The 23109-nt window shown below is 39.1% G+C and overlaps 1 protein-coding gene across 2 annotated transcripts in view; it reads right to left on the bottom strand.

The window, feature by feature from the left end:
• Window positions 1–23109, bottom strand: part of peak1 (pseudopodium-enriched atypical kinase 1) — a 107078-nt gene that overhangs the window by 18115 nt on the left and 65854 nt on the right. Inside the window, exons 4-5 of one of the 2 annotated variants that reach the window (XM_041996965.1) lie at window positions 7958–7982; window positions 4505–7874 (exon numbers count right to left, since the gene is read on the bottom strand). In XM_041996965.1, the coding sequence (XP_041852899.1) occupies window positions 4505–7851 (3347 nt within the window). In that variant the 5' untranslated portion in view covers window positions 7852–7874; window positions 7958–7982. Of the gene's footprint in view, window positions 1–4504; window positions 7983–23109 lie in introns of both variants that reach the window. The other variant, XM_041996963.1, reaches the window with a different exon arrangement.

The following is a 23109-nucleotide window of genomic DNA, read 5'->3' as shown; positions in this document are numbered from 1 at the left end:
CTATTTGTCAAATAAAGCTTACAAATTAGTGATGGGCATGAAATGTGGAAAATAACCTGTAGTATTGTTTATTTCAATGAAACTGAAATGAAGACCATGTAGGTTTTTATGTAAGACTAAATCTGCAAAGAACACCACAAACTTACTAAAAAAAAACATTACTGAGCTATTAGATGATGAGATAAGTAGGCTGCAAAATCTCCACTTTTAAAGTTAATTTCAATAATATTAAAATGAACAGCAACTAATAATTAAAAGGTTTATATAAATTTTCCAAAATCTCCCTCGTTTACACTGATGTTACCTCCACTTATCTGAGGATCAGTTTATCCCAAAAGTAAACAAGCCAGCCCTGATTACTGATCGACTACCATTTAGCCGTCCTCGAGATATACAGATATACAGTTTCTGCCCACCTGTGTTGTGGCCACCCAGGCGGACTGACATGCTAACCTTCTGATAACCAAAATTCACATGTTGTTGTGGTGGCACACCGTGTATTATTCTAGCATAGCTGGAAAATGCTTATCTTTGATATTTAAGGTCAAAAAAATATTTTCCAAAAATTTAATAGGTCAAGAAAAGTTCAGAGTTGGTTGGGTTGGACTGATTTGCAAGAGTCTCTATTATCCCCAATACGATGTGTCACTTCCTGTGACTGTGAAGTTGATTACACATGTTTCCAATGTGACTAAGGTTTTATGTAAACATTGGGAAAATTCCGTAAAAGTACAACAACTCAGGAGAGAGACATGGTCCATAAATGGCTTTGGCAGTTTAATAAATATTTTTCATGACAGTTTTCTCTAAATCTAGAATATAAAAGTAGAAGGACAAACTACTGCAAGCGATCTAGTTTTTCCAGAAAAACAGTTTCAATATGAAAAAATCTTGGAAGCAAATGTTTATTTATACCCTGACATTTTCAATTCCAACTAGTTTTCCCCACAGGTTTTTTTGTTTTTTGGCTGTAATTTGCTGTGTTATGCTGCATACTGTATGTTTCATGGTCTTCCAGTCACCAAACAGATAACGTTTATTAGGGGTTAAACCTATTTATGACATTCTCTGCAACATAATTTCCATCCCATTGTGTTCCAACAGTGAGCACACGAGAAAGACACTTTAACTCGCGTGTCTCTGTCTTCGGGCACTATGTCTGAGGAAAACATCAGCTCTGACAAGTTCATGATGTGTCCCTGTAGGCCATAAACCATACGTGCCCCTTTCAAAGAGAGCACATCAGTGCAGTGTTGTACCTCAAGACAGAACAGTAACCATGAAAGGCTGATTAGAAAACAAGAAGGATGGAAGCCTGAAGACCAAACATGGAGATTAGCAGTGGAATTGAAAAGAGAAGATTAAAACACATTTTATGCTGTATTAGCTTTGCTGTTTGCCTAACTCGTACATACCTACTAAACTTCCTCTCCGGTTCTACCTCCTTCTCAACGTCACACTAATAAACAAAGTGACACTGTTACTGCACACTGCCAAATTATTAATGATTTACACATAAAGCTTCCCAAAATAGAATTTAAGTCTAAAGAGGAGAACATTGCCCTGCCACGAACAAAGCATCCAGTGTGGATACACACCTTGAGAGGCCTTTGACTCCATAAATACCTTTATGGCTGCAACACGTTTCAGTGTCAGGACCTGACTTGTTCAGACAGCACGAAGCAGCTTCACTTCTTTTTACTTTTTCTCACATCGTTACAGTAAATGTCCAAAGCAAAAAGCATCTAGACTAAAAACTTTTCTCCGCCCTGCTAAGTTAACATAACGTCTTGACTTGGTTGTCACAGGTTACAGAGGTGTGTAAAAGAAGAGGATTTCAGTTCTTACCCACTGTACTGGCTCACACAGCTTCCCATCTGAAAACCCTGAAGACAAGGCAAAGCTGAATTCACATTCTAGTCTTGAACAGGGTTCACGCGGTCAAAATCGACCAGCTCTGAGGAACCCTGCAAGTGTTCAATCTGCGTTGTTCTGTCCCCCCGCCCCCACATTACCTGCTTAAGGTAATGAGTGTTTGCCAGTCCTGGAAAGCACGCCCACTGTTCACCAATAAAACAGCTTCAAGGGAGGAAAAAACTAGCAGGGTTAACCCCTCATCTGCCAGCCAAAACAAAAGAAAGACAACCCGGCCTGTGGAGTCATCAAACATCCAGTCTTTCTTATCTAAAATGCCATTTGTTTTAAATTAAAATATAAAATATTAGCATTTGTCAACTACACGGCCTTTTAGGACAAAGTTTGTAAATTAACTTGAAGATCAAAGAATGCTGACATGTGAGAGAAAAAAAATGCAGTACCACTGTAACCCAACACTAACTCACATACTGAATAAGTTAGTTACTGACTTGCTAGTAATTTCTATAACACTTTGCCCTGGAGTAAATGACTTAAAAAAAACAAGTTCATTTAAATCAATTACCACTGTCCTGTTATGGAGAAACATGCTGTTTTTCTCTTAATATTGCAAGCTCAGCTTTGAGGTTTAATTTGCAGGGAGTTGGGTTTTCACTAACATTTGATATTATCAATTTGTACACCACTTGTTGAAAAGTGAGAGGGGAGACAGAAAATTCAGGAAGAGCGACAAGATGACGACATTTGAGGCGATGGGAGGAGGGTAAAACAGGGAAGTTTGAAAAGAGACAGAATGAGGCCGAGGTTCTGACAGATGAGAGAGTGGTAAAATATTTAAGAGTTCACAGTGATTCAAGCTCAAAGTGGAAAGATGTAGAAATAGGTGGGTTAGGAGCACAAAATTATATAAAACAGAAAAAGGCATGGTGGAAAGCAGCACACGCTGGAGACAACCCAGAAGGTAATGAGGATGGTGTTTGTATGAAGTAAAGAAATGCCTGGCGGTGATTAAAATGAGAAGTTGTGCAAAACATATCAGTGTTATGTGTTTTTTTTTGTGTTTGATAAAATAAAATAAAATAACATAACATCAATGTGAGGTATGTTTCTCAGTATTTAAACTAATAAATAGCATTAAAATAGGACTAGAGTGACACACTGACAAAGAGTTGTTGAAGAAATTCCTTGCATGCTAATGGACCCAAGTGATAAACAGCAAAAATGTCATGCCAAACAACCAACTTATGTCTTCTGCTATCCACTAATAACTTCAAATATTTGATTTTAAAATGGGTTGGGTACAAATAGCAAGGAAAAATATAAAAACTGACACATTTTGTGTAATTTAGCAAGAGAGTCAAAGGCTATAGTGTCTCAAGCATGAATCTGGTGAATGTACTAAGTTATGTTTTCAGAGCATGTTGTCTAACTAGATTTGTGAAATTGAAGTACTGTTAGGATACAGCTGTTAAAAATGCAAAAAACTAAACAAAACATCAAAACACTTCTTTCATATCTAGGGCACAAACTAGCTAATGATGCAGAGCTGAAAATACGGTGTGTCTCACACAATGTGGACTTTCTGTATTTACCACAATTAGTCATACAGCAAGAAACTCATCTCCAGACTTGTTGAGGTTGACGCAGGTCAAAAACAAATTATAAAAGAGACTAGCAAATACAGCGGCAAGACAGATGAGTGTTAGTCAGTGACGCTTATAGCTTCACTGTGAGTAAAATCCAAAAACAGTGTTTAAAGAGATGAGCTCAGTGTCTGCAGGGCAGGAAATAAATTATATATTATGTAGGGGTCGCAGTGGCAGCACAGTTCATGCAATCTGCAGGGCAAATTAAGACCTCAGACCTGTGGAATCTGTGATGAGGAAGGTATATGACAGACAAGAGGTAACCCTGCCCCGAAGAGCAGCAGCTGGTAAAGGTTAAATATCTTCATTTTAAGCTGGAGCTAAATCATCCACCCCAGGGGATTCATGTTAATGGGAATACGATGCTGCATGCAAAATTATTCATTAGATCATCAGGAGGTGATGCAGACTGAACATAGAGGCTGAATTGATAAATCAACATTAGCTACACTCTGAGCTTTAGAAGCAGACTTATTTAAACGTACGTGCAATATTTATCTGCTATGGTTATTAGGATTATTAAAGAAGTTATGGAAGCAATTGCACAAAGAAGGGCATAGCCTAACAAAATAAATTAAGATTTGATGTAGAGCCTTTTATTTATCTTATTATATTTTATTTATCTGTTACCTATTATTTATCTTAGTGGATGCATGCAGTGCTGGACCTCTGTCTTCTGACAACAATCCTGCAGGTTTTATATTTCCCCTCAGATAACTTGGAAATATGATTACTTTTGTTATGTTTAAAAGCTTCATGGCACAAAGAAACACAGATTGTTGAAGTAAATAACCTTTTCTGAGATAATCAAATATATTAATGTCAAATCTTCGGCAATATGGATTTACATTATTAGATGTAGTTTTATTTTCTGACAAAGGAATTTGTGCTCTTTATGAAATCTAAGGCGTGTTTGTATTAATATAAATCTGTTTGAGTGGTATTTCTCAATAACCAAGCAGAACATAAAAAGCTGGACATACCTGAGGTCCTTGCTGAGAACATCTCTTTCATGGGTTTCTGGGGATGGCGTTTGCCCTGCACTTTCCTTGCTCTCATCAGTTGCTATTAAATCAGTTTCTCTGCATTCCTCTACTCGTAGTTCTCCTTCTCCATCGCTACGATTGCTACCAGAGTCTGGTTTGTAGGTGAAAATAATAGTGGGTTTCTGGGTGGGATCCTCTGGTTTGGCCTCAGTGAACCAGTGTTGATGCTGGGCAGGTGGTGGTGGAAGCACGTGAATGACTGTTCCATCAAGGCCGACCAGTTTGCCCTTCTCTTTATCTTTCTCTATCTTCTCTCTCTGCTCGTCCTCGTCTTTCCGTCGCCGAAAAAAGCTCTTAAAGGAGATCCAGCGTTTAGGCTTGGAGCTTTCCGAAGAAATGCGCCTCCCCTCTCCACCGGGGCTTCCTTCACCATCACTGGGTCGTACAGGAGAGCTAGAAGCAGAGCTCTTTGTCCAATGACCAAAATGTCTCTGGAGTATGTTTGAAGCATGGTAAGGGGAAGATGTGGATCTTGGAGGGGGGAAAGGAGCATTGGGCTCTGACCGGGGGCTGGAGAGTGTCACAGAAGCAGAGGCACTCTGGGATTTGGACAGAACTTTTGAGGGGTTGTCCTTCTTTGGCTTAGAAAGACAGCCATCAGTGGTGGAAAAGAGAGACTTGGGTCGACTTAGTGTCTCCTTCATGGCATCAGGTGGGAGGGCATATAGCTCCTCAGAGCTGAAAGTCTTGGACTGTGCTGAGGGTGAATCTGGAGGGGATTGCGGAGGCTGGATGGATGCCACAATCTGTGATAGCACAGTACTGGCCTCCTCCCTATGGCTTAACATTGTTATGCATGTGTCATCATCTTTACTGCAAGTAGCATCTCCACTTGTCTTATGAGAGTGTGCAACAGCATTATTAATAGGGCTGGTTTTAGTTATATTTGCAGTTATGGCAAGATTGGCAGGAGTATTTGCTGATGTAGTGGGAGAGAGGGACCCAGCTGTGGAGGTTATTACAGTGCTTGACACAGTGCTAGAATCTGTAGTGGCTCTAGGTTGCAAATTTGGTGCTTTTGACATTGCTTCAAATGGAAATTTCATCTCTTCAAATGAAGCTCGCTCTGATGTGCCTCTACCAGAAAGTGTCTTCTCTGTTGTGGAGGACTGGACACTCTCAGAGGATCCAATCTCTTCGTATGTGTGGCTGGCTACCCTACTTTCAAGCCCTTTTGGCTGTGGAAGTTCCCCATGGAGTCCCAAGAAGCTCTTATACACAGCTAGGTTGTCATATGCACTTGGATTTATGACAATAGGTACCTTGACAGCATTCTTCGAGCTGCGAGCATAGGCTGGCTCATCTCGAATAATAATGGGAAAAGGAGGCATACCTGCATTATTGAAACTGTTGAATTTGATCTCTGATAAGTTAGGGGATTTCACAGGTACGGTGCGGGAGGAAGACAATCCTGCGATAGGAGAAGTAGGCGCTGACTTGTGACTGCAGAGCTGAGTTGCGATAGTGGGGCCTGAATTACTTCCACCTCCTAGATCCATTTTAGGTATCTTTTGGCGAGGACTTGTACTTGAAGTCCACACCTCCTGGTAGCGTATGTTGCCTGGCTGTTTTTGGGGAGACAGAGCAGCAAAGGAAGGTGATGTTGACGTTAAAAAAGAAGAAGGGAAAATGGGGGACTTTGGAGAGAGGGGCTGGACTACAGATGTGCTACAGAACGATGTAGGACTGGAAGGCTTTGACAAGTTTTTGGGTTGTGAGGAAGAATCTGACATCTGTTCATCTTTGTTGGCCATGGATGCTGACACATCAACTACAGTATAAGGCTTACATATCATTGATTTTTCCAAATTTACTACCCGATATGGTTTAGCTTGCTCCTCTGTGGGACTAAAACTTATAGTGACTGGTTGACCAGGGAGGGCTTGGGGCATTGGCATACCTTCTCTGCCATCCTGATCTTCTAATCTAATGGCTAGTATAGCCTTGTGTGTTTCAGCCATCTTGACAGGACTCAGTGCTCTGTTGACAGACTCCTTGTTTTTTGAAGAAGTACACAGACGAGGTGGTTGACAAGTTTTGGGTGACTGCAATCCGCTTTTAATGGCAGAGTGGGCACTGCCCCCACTGCTGGAAATTGTTTGAGAATCCTCTGGTAGTGACGATGATGATTCAGGAGAAGTAGCTGATTCTGAAGTTGACAGGAAAGCACTGCCTTGGATGTCATGGGGACCATAGGGAAGAAGACTTCCGTTGGACTCCATTGAGGGGTATCCGTTCAAGATCTCATCATAGCTATCATCATAGTCCACTGCACAAATTCTCTGTAGCGAGCGGTTGCGAAGTGGCACAGTGTTCCATTTTTTCCCAGCAGCAAATGGCACGGGAGACAACGTGGCTGCACGGAAGTTTGCAAATCGTGGCTGACCTCGCATACGGATCTCCATGGCCAGTAACTCCTCATCACTTTCATCCCAGCTCTCATGCTCATCATCGTCTTTATCAGTGTCTTCCTCCTCCTCATCATCTTCATCTTCACTGGAAAACTCTGGATAGCAGAAGCGCCCACCCTCTGTGCTGATGATCTTAGTGCTATCACTAAGGGATACTCGTTTTTGAGCAGTGCCACCACCACCACTGCTGCTGCCGCTACTTCCCATGGCCAGACAGCTGGATGCTGGTAGGCCTCTTTCCAAGGACCTGCGATATGAACTACTGATTCGACCCCAAAATAAATCCTTGGACCCAGACAGGGTTGTGGGGCTACAGCTAGGGCCCAAACCAGCAATCTCCTTAAGGACATCTGTCAACCCACTGTTATTATTTCCACTAGGTGTCCTTGGGCTAAGCTGTCCATAACCTTCAATCTCTTCACTAGCATCCTCTCCTTCATTGTTGTTGCTAGGCCCACCAGGCCTCTTACAGTTCAGTCCGTTGCGATTCCATACCGTGAATGCTGATGTTTTTCCTTGTTCTATCACATTTGATGTTTGCTGCTGGTTGTTATCTGAATCCAGTCCTGCAGAGGAGCAGGGCAGCATCATAGTGGGCTTAACCGCAATGGTTGGTTTCTTGGCCACTGGTGGACGGAAGTGTCCCGAGCGTGTAGGCCCACTGCCAGCCCTCTGGGAGTTGGTGGGAAGGGCAGAGTTGGCTTTGGCTCCAGCAGGTGGTAGATTTTGCTGCTGATTTGATGCAGGCCTCTGCTCAGAGGGAGGCTTCCCTCCTCCACTCTGAGCCAGACAGTGCAGACTCTTAGGTTTAAAGCAGTTCTTGCACTCGCCTGGTTTCCACACGTGCTCCGTGAAAGTGCTGCAGGCTGACATGGCTGCTGATCCGGAAAGGCAGCCTGTTCAGTGGACAGGAAACCCCTCCATTAAGCTACAGTGTACAGGAAGTGACTGTAGAACAACAATGATGAACCCAAATTACCATCAAATGTGGGGGAACACTGGACCTAAAAAAGACAACAAAAGAAAGAGACCATGCATTAGAATTCACTGAAAAAAATTTAAGAGATTGCTTTGCCAACAATTTCCTTTCCCTGGAAACAGAGCACACAGTTAAATTGTAGCTGATAATAAAGTTTTTGCATTACAAAAACCATTAACCTAATTAAATAAAATTATATCACACAATACAATAACATTTATAACACACATGAAAAAAATGTTACATTGAACTAGAAGAGGCAGAAAAAGAAATATTAGTGTATAAAATGAATCAACATAGCAGTGCTACCATGTCTCCTCAAGGTGGCAAGCTTTCCCTACACAAAACTAACCCTTCCTCAGGGGCATTGATCTGCCTCCTAACCCATCAATGGACCTGCAAGTCTTGAAAGGCAAAGAAGCAGAAAGGAGGAGGATTAAGAGAGTTTATTTTCCAAATAACTGTCTTATGTTGTTGTTGGCTTCTATTTCAGACAGGCTTAGGTGAGATAAAAGGCACTGATGGTGTCACTGCATCAAAACCTCAGTCCAAAAATCTTATCAAATGCATCAGTAAATTCAAAGTCAAAACAAAGTGGAGAAATTTGACAGGAATGTCATTAAAAGTTTGAAAGCAGAAAAAGAATGAAGCATAATTTGTAGTTTTGACTGTATGTTTCCTCAAATTATACTTGAAAATGAAACAAAATCTAAATCTTGACTGCTTAAAGTCATACTAGAAGATGAGCAGTCTTTACTACACTAGCTGTTACCATTTATTTTACAATTCAACAAGAATATGATCTTTCACATGCAGAAAATTAAGACTTAATTTGTTGTCTTCTTCACTTTTCCGCCTCTGCTTAAAAACTTACCTTTGTGTGTCTTTAGTTTACTTTTCTTCTTCATTGCTATTCACCACTGTAACAGCCAAAATATGTACTCTACCTGCACTATATGTAGGACGTAGATTACATATTTGACTATAATTTTACAATTATTTACACTAAAGTGTAAAAAAAAAATTAAGCTGAAAGTTGGCACCTAAACAAGGTAGTCAGTCTTAAGTCCAAGAAATTCAATTAATCAGACTCACAGAAAAGAAACTGCTAGATAAGAAAAAAAGTAGAGACTACAAAAAGTAGTGAATTAGAAGAAAATAAAATCATTCATTCATCAAAAAATTAATTCATTCTGTAAGAAAAATACTGACATTTTAAAATTTGAATACACATAAGTTCTCAGCTTATCAGCAACAGGCGCATCCTGTTTTCTCAGCTAACCACATCATGTTTCTATACTTTTTAAATTGCCCACTGGCAGAGCTCCCAATGTTGAATCCTCTACACTTATTACGCTGACAAGACCCCAGTCTTTTGCTAGATATATTCAAAGAAAGAAAAGAGGATTATACGTCTTTGTGAAGCACGTGTTACATCAGTTTAAGCCCCACATCAATGCAAATTATGAATCCAGTGGAGGTGGAAAGACAAAAGAAATCCCATTACCACTCAAATTTTCTTCATCCCAATTGACCAGTCCACTTTCACACTACCAATTATAAGCAGCTCTCAGATACCACATTTACATCAAATCCTTGGTTAATGAGTGGTGTAATGCTAAAAAACGAATTAAAAGAACAGTTTAATTATCACAAAAGAATGTGTTACATAACCAGTTCTCACATCATTTCTACAAATAGCCTGCTCTGAACTGCTTCTTCAAGGACATGAGAGGCACGGTGAGCAATAAGTCGTCAAACATTTAAAACCTTGGAGCTTGTAAGAAAGGAATAGTGATACAAAAGGAGTTAGAAGAAATCAGAAACTGAAGCTTAACATTAAAATTTAGCTTTTTAAATTGCCAGAAAGTACAGAACGATAACCTTATGAGTTTCCTTTGATAGCCTCAAAAGGTCAACATTATTATATTGCACAAGCTATAGAAAAGACTCACCATTAAGCCATTGCATAGCAGTTGGAGCACTCTGTGCTGGACAAACTTTGCACCACCGGGAAATGTTTTTACTACATTATGTAATGTGCAAATTAAAATATTTGTATCTGCAAATCAGCCAACAAATGATCAGATGTTGAGGTTCATATCAGTCCATATAAATGGCCTTCTGATTTATTGGTTGAGCTGTAGTTCAAACCACACTACTGTGCAGTCCCGCCCTGTACAGACCAAGGCTTGGCTGCAACCTGTCTGATAATTTAGGTTAGAATGGGATATCTTGACTTATTATACAATACTTTAGATGAATAGTTTGAGTTCAGACGTTTGATTAATGTATGACTTTTAAATCAAAATCACCACATAATGACCATAAAGACATTTCACAAAAACCTATTAAAACCCTTGGCACATACGTGGAAGATGCTAGGAAAATATCCTAGTTAACCCATTCAGACTCTTCAAAACATTGTCCTTAAACACATTTTAAGCAACTATTGTAGGCATTACTCTATGCAACTAAATCTGTAATAATGTTTGTGCTTTTAAGAGTTAACTAAACTTCATCTTCACCAAATGAAGGTGGAGCTGTGTCTCACTGTGGCTCTGATACTGACAGAAATGCATGAATCAGTCTTTAACTCACGTATGTCAGATCCTGTGCAGACGGATGTTACCACCCTGCCCACCCCCAAATACAATAAGGCAGGAACATCTGAACAAAATTTTCCTGAGCAAATGCTAAAGGGCGATAGAAGATTTATCCTGTTTCAGTGCATAGGCTGCATCCTCACAGGAAACACTATATAATTTAAACAATGCGATTTAAAATCTGTCAGCTGTGACATATCCAGTAAGTATTTATCTGTGTGGCAGAGTTTTGGAAAGAGCATGGACCAAAAAAAAAAAAACACAGCCAAAGTTAACACCCAGATCACGAGGAGTTAGCGTTGTTCATTTACAATTACAGCATTCAGTATTGTTCAATCAGTTTCTCCTTTAAATACAAGAGAACAAAGTTAAGACTTTGTTTTTCACCACTGTAATACAACTGGTAATATGGATGTTTCCATAATTTAAAATACATTGAGAAAACAAACTGTTTTCATCCAATTATTTAAACTGGGACCTCTACAACACACCACAGTAGCACAATTTCTTTCCTGGCAGTGGTAGAGGTGTAGAAAGAAAAGTTTTCTCTGCAACTCAAAAAAGCTTGTGTTTATGATAAAGCAAAAGCCAACAAGTAGAATTAGGTAAAGCAACTCAAGGGTGGATTGTAATAAGATAATTCTGGCTTTCGTACAGTTTTTTCTCTGATTATGCTTTTGGAAATTAATAAATATTCAATATTCAGTTTGTGCCACATTAATTTTTCCTCCAGGACAAACTCTCACTTGTGGTTTTGGAAGCTATTTTTCTTTTCTTCCATTGAAATTCTCTCATTTATTTTTGGCATGTCATCCATCCACAAAATGGGGAAAAACTAATGCTAGTTTCTCACTATATTAAAAGGTTAATAGTTTTTTTTCCAACATGAAAACATTTCTATCCAAGCTGTTTTTGATATTTATAGTCTCTTTTTGTGAGATAAGTATTCCTTCACTAGGCCACCAGCCAAATAATAGACTGTTTTTTTTAGTATTGTTATGTAACAGAAGTTATGCAAAGCAATTGACACAGCAAATCAATTTAAATTGAAAACCTATATAAACATTAAATCTTTTCAGCACTACAGTGAGTATGTGTTTGGAATGTTCTACTTTATTTATATTGATGATAATGAGAGAGATTTGGTGTAATACTAAGATGGCGACAACTATCGACTGTTGGAAACCATTGGCATGCATATATTTTGCCCTCTTTCTTGTCTGTTCGACTTCCCCTGCTATTTCACGGTTCTAAACTTAAACTGTGGTCAATGCTTTTGCTGTCTTTATATTTAGTCTCCTCTCTCTTCCTTTTGTTTATCACTTGTAATGCATTTTTAATGAGGCAAAGCCATTAAAGTTGGTAATTTAAATGAATCCCTTATTTATAAAGACTGATGACCAAGGAAAGACAGTTCCCCATCACAAAGATGGAGAACACAAAGTACATAAAGCAAAGCGATTTTAACTGTGTTCTGGAGACAAAAAAGCTGCGACAGATGACAAGGTCAGGTTTGCAATGCTTCACTGGGGTCATGCATACAATCAATGTTAACTTCTTCTTTCCTCTTACCTTTGTTCACTTGCTAAGGCTCTTCTCTGTTTTCATATTACTTTCAATCTCTTTCATCCTCTGGTTCTTTATTTTCCCTTTCTCCCACTTCTCACTGAACCTGGCCCTTTTGCAATTCATTTTAATACAAGAAACTTTTCTGCACACATCTGTCTCCCTATTACTCCTTCATATAACAAAAAAAATGTAGTGAGATTTAAACTATGCAAACTTGCCACCACCAAATTCAAGAATTGCTAGGTTACCTCAGATGATCAATGACATCATTACTCAGCCTCAAACAACGAAGAGCTATACACACTTGATTTGTGATCCTTTTCTTTATTCCTTTGTGTGAATTTTGATTGATGACTTGTACACCTTGTTGCTATTTGAGGTATTAAAACATGGTTTGATCCTCAGCCCCCCAAGTCTACATGCAAAGTGACCTAGAGGAGGATGTTGAACAGAAAATGGTTCCAGATGGGAAAGCCTCCATCTGGCAAGAGGTCTGCCATCTCTGTGTGAGCATATGAGACTGAGATGATAATTATGCTTTGAATATAAGTACTACAGACAAGAAGCAGAGTTTAATCACAAACTAAACATAAGAATCCACCAACTGTTCATTCTTCGTGGGATTGAGTTAAATTTTGCATTGGTATCCAGCCTTTTTTCTCACTCAGAGAAATCAGATTCTTAAACCGATCAAATGCACACATCATAAGCACAGCAACACAAATATTTTCACACACGTATGTCTAGCATGTTTAGGTGTGGAAGTTTAAAGAATGGTCTTTATATTCTTTTATTTAAAGGTAAGAAAAGAGACTAAATCAGTCCCTTTTTTTAACCTAAGGAATGTTATCATGGCCTCTTCCACTATTTGCTATTGTCTGAAACTGATGTCAGAATTAGGACGAGCACTCTGAGCTCTGCACTGCCCTCTAGTGGATTCAAACGCTCATACTTACGTAAGAACAAAAAGGGAGCATAATTGAGGCCTTAAGTTGTCAACAACAACTTGAGCAGTTTGCTGAACCACCTTAGTAATGCTTTGAAGCAGTGGCTACCAAAGAGCATAAGGAGTTTTGACTGTACACAACCTGTTGAAATGTTAAAATTAAGACCATGTCCACACAGAGACAAGTTGAGGTGTATCCGTTTTTTATAATTTGGAACAAAACTCATGTTTCTTTCATATGGAACTAGTGTTTTAGGCATTTGGAAACAATAATTTTATAAAACCAAATCCCAAAGTGAATAAATGGGCATTCCTTAAAATTTGGTTTATGGGATATATGTTTTAAAATATTTTAAAAAATATATCTATATTATTATATACAAAACCAACATAATCACAATCTATTATAGCCAAGGACTTAAGTCTAAAGAAAGGTGGAAACCTATCATGATAATCAAGACGCTGTGGATAATAGACTGTTTTTGTTAAGTTCTTCTACAATGTACAATTCTGATCACAATGAAATTGGCTTTTGCTGGCTATAAATCTTTTTCCAATTAGTAGAAACATGTACACGAAGATGCAGGAAAAAAAATTAATAATGACAAATTTTGTAAATCACCATGACCTACAGTATAATTTTGGTCATACCCCCAGCACTTAAAAGACAAGATTACTCTAGAAGTTAACACACACAAGTCTGCCTATGAAAGAAAACTGCTAAATTAATCAGGCAAACCTATTAATGTAATAATGTTATTAGTATATTTCACAAATGAAACACATTCTGTTTTGGAAAATGACTTAATCAGAATAAGAAAAAAAGTACCTAAGTTTTCCCCCTGATTGGCTGTGCTCCTTTGCACAACATATAAAATAAACTAAAACAAATACACATCAGAGATCTATGTCTACATAGAGGAGTTCAGTGGAAGCAGAGATACGTGGTTTATTTCCATATACCAGCAAAAATCTTGAAATTTTATTAATGCTACTTGTGGTTTTCGCTGTATAACAAAAATCTGAAAACAACACACCAGTTATGCAGATGACAAACACCACACAAAAGAACATAGCTTTGTCTCATTAAAAAGAAAAACCACCAAATAAAGACCGAGGGGAGCTCGAGGCCACAGTTCTGTTTCAGTCTCATTTTTCTGTGACTGTACCAGCTGGTGCAGAGTTAGCGGTTCATATGAGATTCAGTGTTGGACCTCGATCTGTGACCATCTGCTCCCAATTTGATAGCAGCAAACACTGTCTGGCTTTGTGCCAGGCAAGAATCACTCAACACCTGCTGCTTGGTGGCACTACCACCAAGACACAAGCCCCACGGGACTGCCAAGTTAGACCCAGATTTGTACTGGGATAAGAATAACTTCTGAGGAGCGGCTGGTGGGTTAGAACTTTATTTACTAAATGTATCACAGGGGAGGCTGATGCATAAAACATGGCCCTCACCACATGAGTTTTTAAGCATAAAGAAATTGTTTCAGAGGACATTTTAATGTAAGCAAACTGGACCTGATCCTCAGGTGAGTGCAGCCTGTGCAATACAAAAACAGTTTAGCAACAGAAAAGCAGTCAGTGCTTGCATCTATTGCAACATGCAACATCTATTTTCCCTGTAGGTCTTTTGACTGTATTGTAACCCAGTTTAATTACAGCAAGTATGTTTGTATATTGTATATTTCCTGAATGATTATACCATCTCTTTGACTAACACTGTTATATAGTACAATTCCATATTTGAGGATTTTTTTTATTTTTTTTATAGACAATCAGTTGTTGTTGAAACTGTTACCAAACGTCTGCACCATCTTCTGTCCTCCATCAGTTATAGCTCAATGAACTGACATCCCAGAGAAATACTCATACTGAAGGACATAAAGCATCTGGGAGCTCTGAGGCAGACTTAAAAAATGTCACTGTGTGTTTAGCAGCCAGTGCAATTCAACCAGTGTGAAGCATCACCACCGCGACCTCATCTCTTCACCACTTTCCACCTGGTTAGATTGATCGTGACTCAGGGGGACCAGTGTCTGGCTGTTTGAGGTGGGGGGAAGGGGATTCAGTAATGGTGTGTGTAGGTATGTGTCAGGTGGGTGAGAATTTCTGACTGTAGAAGACTGTGAGAATGTGATACAGTATAGTATTATACTGCAGTGCAGTTGTCCACACAGAAATTTGAAGGGAAAATTTAAAGTCTAGTTATTATTACATTTTACCTGCTTGGAGGGAACAATTATTAACTAAACAATACATCAACATCTACACCCAAGCTGACTGCAATCCACTAGAAGGATAGAACAAGAAGTAAGAATTCTTCATCGACTAATTTACTGTAGCAGAGCAAACCAGACTTTGAAATAAACACTACTTACAAAAATTAGGGATTTTTGAGAATGCATGTAAAATGCATTAAAGCCTTTACTGATGAATCTGACCATCTCAAAACTTTTGAACAAACATGTACAACTGTTTTGTTTAAGTACTTATTGCATAACATGCAGTAAGTACTTACATGTATGATGAGCTCCCACAGATAAAAACAGAAGCAACGCTGTTACTCACCATTTGTTTGGTGAATAACTTGATTACCTTCCAATGCATGTATACTGGAACAATAACATAGTCTCATTCAATGGATACATTAAACCAACTGTTGTTTGACCCAGTTGTGCATATACAGTAACCGTACTGACTTATAGAATTTATACCATACTTTATGTACAACAAATTCAGAGATAAAAATATTGCAGAGGTGCTAAGAAACATTTTATTACTGTAGCTATTGCTTTTCTATGTTTGAGCACAGTCATACATTTATAAAAAGATTGTATTTTGTGTTTGGGTTGGTGAGATTTCTCTTACTTTCCAAGTCAAAAATCCAACTTTTAGGGCCACTACGGTTGATGTGTCAAACTAGGAGCTAAGAACTTCTGACTTTCATTAGTGTGAGACTGTGTGACACCAGATTTCCATACAGAGGTTTTCTTTTTTAGTTGGTTGACATTTCAATAATCTACCAACAAATAAAGAACTTGTCTGGACCTCAGGCTTGCACTAAACAGGTGGACAAATTCGTTATGTGGCCAAAGTAGGTGAGGGAAGACAACCCACTTAAAAATCACTTGCATGACAAATTTTCTGCTGCCATGAGTCTTTCCTGAGCATTATAACACCTGAACTGAGAAATAAATCAACCCGCTGTGTTGTACTGAACAAAGAACATAGTTATGATCCCCAACAGGATCAGCTGAATGATGGAACACATAGATTAACTTGCCTTAAGTAAGCTAAAAAAAACAAACAAAAAAACAAAAAACAAAACATGACATCTAACTAATGCAAATGATAGAAGAATTTAGCATCGATCACTTTAGAATTAATTTACACAAGCAAATAAATAAATAAATTTGTTGTCATAAAACTTTGCTCATGTGTTGCATACATGCAGTTTTCTCTGCTCTGGTTAGTCTAAAATAACTTCCCTGGGATGTTAATAAGATGTTCTAATAAGGACTTTGCAGTTGGCTTTAATTAAAGTTTTTTTGCGAGTAGCAGACACTACTGGTGGATTTCTTTGAAATGCGTTACAATAAAGTTTTACTGGGAAAGTCTTAAAGCAGACAGGAAGTCATCACCTACAATTTGAGGCTAGACCTCACACACCTTTATCATCCTCAGCACAATGTGTAAATTCCTGGCTATTTAAGACAACATCTGCACTAACAACATTCCTATGTGACGAAGAAGACAAACAGCATATTCTGAGAACACTGAGATATGAGAGGTGGCAAAAAAAAAAATCAGAGAAGAGAGTGAGATATAAAAAAGTGTGGCATTAAAACCACAAACACATGCTCTTATTTCTAATCAGGTTCTGACGCATTTGTTCTTCTACAGAGAAGCAATGTTTTTCCTCCTGGAAAAGTCAGCATGATTAGAACGGAGACTCATTTTCAACGCACGGCACGTTTATTAAGAGGGAGTGGGAGCTCACTGAGTTTGGGACGTAATAGGAGAATAACTAAGTCTGAAAGCTGAATCCATAATGGGATGGGCTGTGGGATTTTCTACCACTTTGTGGCAGTGGGCTTGAATGATAACACAGCCGGAGCAGTGATACACGATAGCAGCAGCAGCTCAAACTCCTGCACTGTTAATGATGCCGCATTTAACCTAGGGAACGTTTTTTTTAATCAAATCTCATGCTATGTAGCATTTGTATTTTTTTAAATTTCTCTTAAAATCATTGATGGAAAAAAAAATTCTTCACTTTTGAGAAAAGACATAAAACCCTTATCAGGGCCCAAGAATAACTGTTTGTACTGGTTGCACTGATGCACCAACATAACATTTTAGGTGCCCCAAATTTTCTCAGCATCACTCCTACACCATATTTTGATGCACCTTAATGATTGCGTTTTTATGATTGTCCATACACACTGATGGTTATTTAAATTATTGTAAACAAGAATAAGGTTTGGCATGATTATATTTTAAAAAAATAAATGTTTAAGGCGCAATAAGTGGAAATTAATTATTTCTAGATTGAAGGAATTAAAAAAATGGCCATTTGAGAAACTATAGATGTAATTTCATCTGGAGTACAAGGTAATGTGTGTGTGTGTGTGTGTTGGGGGGGAGACGGGCTTTTATAAAAATAAATAGTAATAAACGTCAAATCTGAATTGATCGATTAAATAGATTTATCGTCCACCCCTAGTTTGCGACTTAATCTTTTACATTCCAACTTCCATTTACTGTTTACACAGAAACATATATTTTTCCAGGTGTGTTGAAACAGGGAAGCATCTAAAACTTGCAGGACAGCAGCCCTCGAGGAACAGGGTTCCCCACCCCTGATCTAACGTAAGGATGCAAAGTTCAGATGTGAATGGCTTCACTTACCAACCCTAAGATGCACCCTGTGGCCAAAACACCGAAGCCTGAAGGTTACATTTGCTCTACAACAGGTTTATACTTTGTGCCTGTATTAAAAACGAAACAGTTTAAAGTTATTTATCTTTTTTATATCACAGCACGACACGCAGGTGAGCACATTACATCCTGCAGAGAGAACGCATGTTGGAAAATATGTTGCTTCAGACCCTTGAAAACCAGACAAAAATGTGTTTTTTCAACTCTTCATGGGAAGTGAAGATGGAATCACTTGTGTTATGCTGATAACTTTATGTCCATCATGGAGATGCAGCTGAACAAGCTGACTCTACCGTCAACTATTAATTGTTCAGCCCTACCTCCAAGTACCTCCTCCAGAATGAGAAACCTCGTTGAAGGTACTATAGTTGATGAGTTTTCTCTCCACTTGTGCAAATGGTGAGCAGTTTTATCTGATTTACTTTAACTGTTTTTGGTTAAAAGACTCCAATGAGAACCAATTCTACTGATGTAACAATGTCTGCTTTGAATAATAATAAAAAAAAAACACTTCCTGACTGACATCATTGTATGTAAATAAGACTGCATGCTCAGCAGTGTTGCCACATACTGTACCAAATGGTTTTCAGCTTCAGAGACTGAACCCACTCCAAGTTGTGGCTCAACTGTTCCATACAATACCCAATTTCAGCTTGTGAACACAGAGAAATGCAGCCAGAATGACTTCACTGTGTGTCACAACAGCTTCAAGTAGTTTTTCTGCGAGGATGACACTCATTAGCTGCTCAATTGAACTTGTGTTACAAGCAGAAATAATTATTCAGCTAACATAAAATGTGCTTGCATTCATAACTAATGTAAAGATTCAATGGACTCCCCATTCTCATTAAAATTAAAGTAAGAAAAAAAACAAAAAAACAAACACTGCTTAGTAGCCGTTTTAGGACTAAGACAGACAGCATCTAACTGAGAGGAACACAGGAGGAGAATCTTTTAAGGAGTGAAACAGGGTCAGTAGAATAAAATAATGGAGTTTTACAGGGATTGGTGAATTCCATTTAAATGATATAAAGTTGCATACAACAAATAAATGGCCAGCAGACAATGTGCAATTAAGATTTCTTAGCATACTCAATTTGTGTACCCTTAGTACTTAGTATTTTGTTACACAACAATAAGACTGAGAATTGTTAAATTAAAGTTAAAGGTACAGTTTTAAGAATTACTGACATTTAGTGGTAAAGAAGGGAATAAAAATTAAATCAAATGCCAGGCACAGTTGGAAGGTGGCTGTTAGTGTCCAAAATTCTTCATGATATCAACAAATTTTCATCTGGGAGTGAGGACTGCACTACGGATAACTACTTCTACAGTGTGGACATGTATACTAACTTCTTTTATGTTCCTTACTGTTCCCTTTGTTACTTATCCCAAATGGTGCTCTAGTCCTTATCAAACAAAGCCAGTTCTGCAGTTTTAAAGCTCAGATGATTCTCACGTCACACAGAGTTGTTTGTCCATTTAGAGATGCCGTAGTAAAAATTGTGACACAAATATGGCAGCTGTCATGTCTGTGGACCCACGGCAAGTGGATATAAATGGACCATTCTAAGAGAACAAAAAAATGTTATTTTATTAAAGTGATAAGATACCCACAGAAACATAGTTTTTTAATGGTTTAATTTGACCTCTGATTTTGTTTCCTGCTGAACCTTTAATGTGACCTTAACAGAATGCAGAACAAAAGGAAAAAAATGTATGGAAGAAAAAAGGCACAAGTCAGCTACTTAGAAGTAAAATGAAGGTTAACAACTACTAATGTACCAAGAAATGAGTAGTAGCAAGTGGCATGGGACATAGTGACAGATATTCCCAAGTGACGCTTTCACTATCTAAACAACTCACTAAGAAGACAAGCAAACCACAGAGGGAAGAAAAACAGGAGAACGTAGGTGAGAGGAAGCATAGAAGCCTGAGTTTATCCAGATATTTTTTAAGCTGCCATTTTTAAGTGCAATGCTTTAAACAGCTGATTCTGAATATGAGCAGAGATTTAAATGTCCTCAGACAATAAACACCAATGAAGGCAGCAACCCTGCTGGTCTGATGCGGCTAGCTCTAGGGACATGAAATGTCCCCTCTCTGGCGGGGAAGGAGCCTGAGCTGGTGTGCGAGGTTGAGCGGTTATGGCTAGATATAGTTGGACTCACATCGATGCACGGCTCGGGCTCTGGAACCACTGTCATCGAGAAGGGCTGGACCCTCTTCTGTTCTGGAGATACTACCAGTAAGAGGTGTTGAGCAGGTGTGGGCATACTCATTGGCCCCTGACTTAATGCCTGTATGTTGAGGTTTACCCTGGTGGACAAGAAGGTAGCCTCCCTCCGCCTTCAGGTGGGGGGACGGGTCCTGACTGTTGTTTGTGCTTATGCACTGAACAACAATTTAGAGTACACACCCTTTTCGGAGTCCTTGGATGGGATGTTGGAGAGCACTCCTTCCGGGGACTACGTCGTTCTGCTGGGGGACTTCAGTGCTCACATACGCAATAGAATTAAGACCTGGAGGGGTGTGATTAGCAGGAACAACCCTCCTGATCTGAATCCGAGTGGTGTTTTGTTGTTGGACTTCTGTGCTCATCATGGATTGTCCATAACGAACACCTTGTTCAGGCATAAGAGTGTCCTCATGTGCACTTGGCACCAGAACACTCTAGGCTGCAGTTCGATGATCAACTTCGTAGTTATACAATCAGACTTGCGGCCGCATGTCTTGGACACTCAGGTGAAGAGAGGGGTGGAGCGGTCAACTAATCACTACCTGGTGGTGAGTTGGTTCAAATAGAGGGGCAGGAAGCCAGTCAGGCCTGGCAGACCCAAGCGTGTTGTGAGGGTCTACTGGGAACATCTGGCGGAGTCCCCTGTCAGAAAGAGTTTCAACACCCATCTTCGGCAGAGCTTCAACCATGTCCCGGGTGAGGCGAGGGACATTGAGTCCGAGTGGGCTGTGTTTCGTGCCTCTGTTGTTGAGGTGGTCAACTGGAGCTGTGGCCGCAAGGTCATCAGTGCCTGTCATGGCGGAAATCCTTGAACTCTTTGGTGGACACCAGCAGTGAGGGATGCCATCAAGCAGAAGGAGGAGTCCTATCAGGCCTTTCTGGCCTGTGGTACTGAGCAATGAATAAACAGTAAAGATAGACTGTAGCTGTTATTTTTTTTAATGTACCAAGGAAAACAATACAGTAAATGCAAATTGCATTGCGTCACCAAAACATTTCAGACTTGTTTACTGTAGATAATGGACTGTGAAGGATATGCAGCAGCAAATTCAGTTGCTCTCAATCTGAGCACATATCTCAGCTGAAACATTTACACCAACTACTCTGTGGAAGCTGGTCTTCTCGCAGTAAACAAACAAAAAAATCATAAAGTGCACAAGCCCACTTAGTGGTAGTAGTGTTGACAGATTGCAGTGAGTAATGTGACAACAAAATCGCCCTATTATAAGCTCATCTCTTGCTGATTCACTGAAAGATTGGACATGGAACACCCAATACAAAATCCAAAAAAGAAAAAAAAAATGATGGTGCTGTCAACACAGTGTCCTCACTGCAGCACTGAGGTTTAGTCATTGCCTCTTGGCAGTTCTGTCTCAGTCCCAGTTGTTTCTGCAGCTTGGTTTCAATATAACCAGAAGAGGCTGAAGCTGTGGATCATGTGCCTTTAGCTACTAAGTTAAATTAGAGAATCAGATTCAGTTTCTAAAGCTGAACAACAGAGCTACAGTTTTCAGCTGTAAAAAAACAAAAAACAAAAACATAAACATTAGCCAACTCTTTCTTGTCTGTATCTCAAACATAAAATCTCTTATTTTTAACCCTTGCTAAAGGCAAAATCATAAAGATCTGAAACATCTCCTTTAGGGTAAGACTCTCAGAAGAAACACCACATTAAATCTTTAGGTGTTATCTCTGCAGTCTGAATCCTGTGCACACATTTCTGCCGAGATGATGTATTTAATTGCAGTTCTACCTATCCAATACAGTAGAGCTCAGCCTAACAAGTGAACAAGGCAGAGCAAAGCAGAGTGGAGCTGTGGAATATAAAAAAATATATTGATTTTGGCTTCAAACAATAAAAAGTGGTATCAACAAAAACTGTGCTTATTAAAATATTTTTTTCTGTATTACACTCTGCTGTTTTGTCATGTGTTCTTAAAGACAGCACACTTATGCCCCTATTGGAATTGAATACGGGCAATTACCAGAAGCAGACCCACCGTCACTGCTACCCAATGGTGTCAACTTAGAAACTCTGTCACTATATTTAGCAAGTTTTCAGTAAGACTGACTCTTCTGGCTAGGGCTGCAACTAATGACTATTCTGATGGTCGATTAGTCACCGGCTATTAAAACGACTAGTCGACCAATCGGATTATGTATCTCATGATTATTATATATGGATCTTATTTCACTTTCAGCTTTGAAATCTTGCATGAGGTTAAGTATGTCCGACATGCCTCCTCTTTAAATGTTCGAGCATTGCAGACGTACTTCCGTGGTACACAAGGTCCGCTTTACAAATCTCACATGTATTTAATTTATTTTGTAAGTTCAACGTGAAGTTATCACACACTTTTAACGTTCTCCGCCATGGTTTTCCTCCCTGTCCGGCACCATATTTTTCCCCTGGCGGACTTCATAGCGCATGTGCAACTCTCAGCAGAGATAAAAAAAAGAAGACAATGTCTCACTCTGTATTTTTTTCCCCTCTCTTTGCGCATGTGCATTGTGCAATTCTCAGCAGAGATAGGATTAGAAGACAGTGTCTCACTCTGTAGTTTTTTTTTTTTTTTTTTTTTTTTGCCGACAATAGTCGACGGCTAAATTCGTTGTCGACTATTTTTATTGTCGACTATTGTCGACAACGTCGACTAATCGTTGCAGCCCTACTTCTGGCAACTCTTTAAAAAAATGACTAGTGACAAATCCAGCGAGTGATGGCCAGATGAAACCTCATGAAGCATTGAAGCTTTTATAGTAAACTGGTTCAGAAAATGGATCATTTTTCAAGGCTGGTCAAAGTGAATAAAACAGGCAGCTTTTATGTAATCCATAACATACT

Source organism: Melanotaenia boesemani, chromosome 10 (genome assembly GCF_017639745.1).
Source record: "Melanotaenia boesemani isolate fMelBoe1 chromosome 10, fMelBoe1.pri, whole genome shotgun sequence".
Taxonomy (NCBI): Eukaryota; Metazoa; Chordata; class Actinopteri; order Atheriniformes; family Melanotaeniidae; genus Melanotaenia; species Melanotaenia boesemani.
The sequence above is the reverse complement of the archived record's forward strand: the minus strand, read 5'-3'. Positions and strand labels throughout refer to the sequence as shown.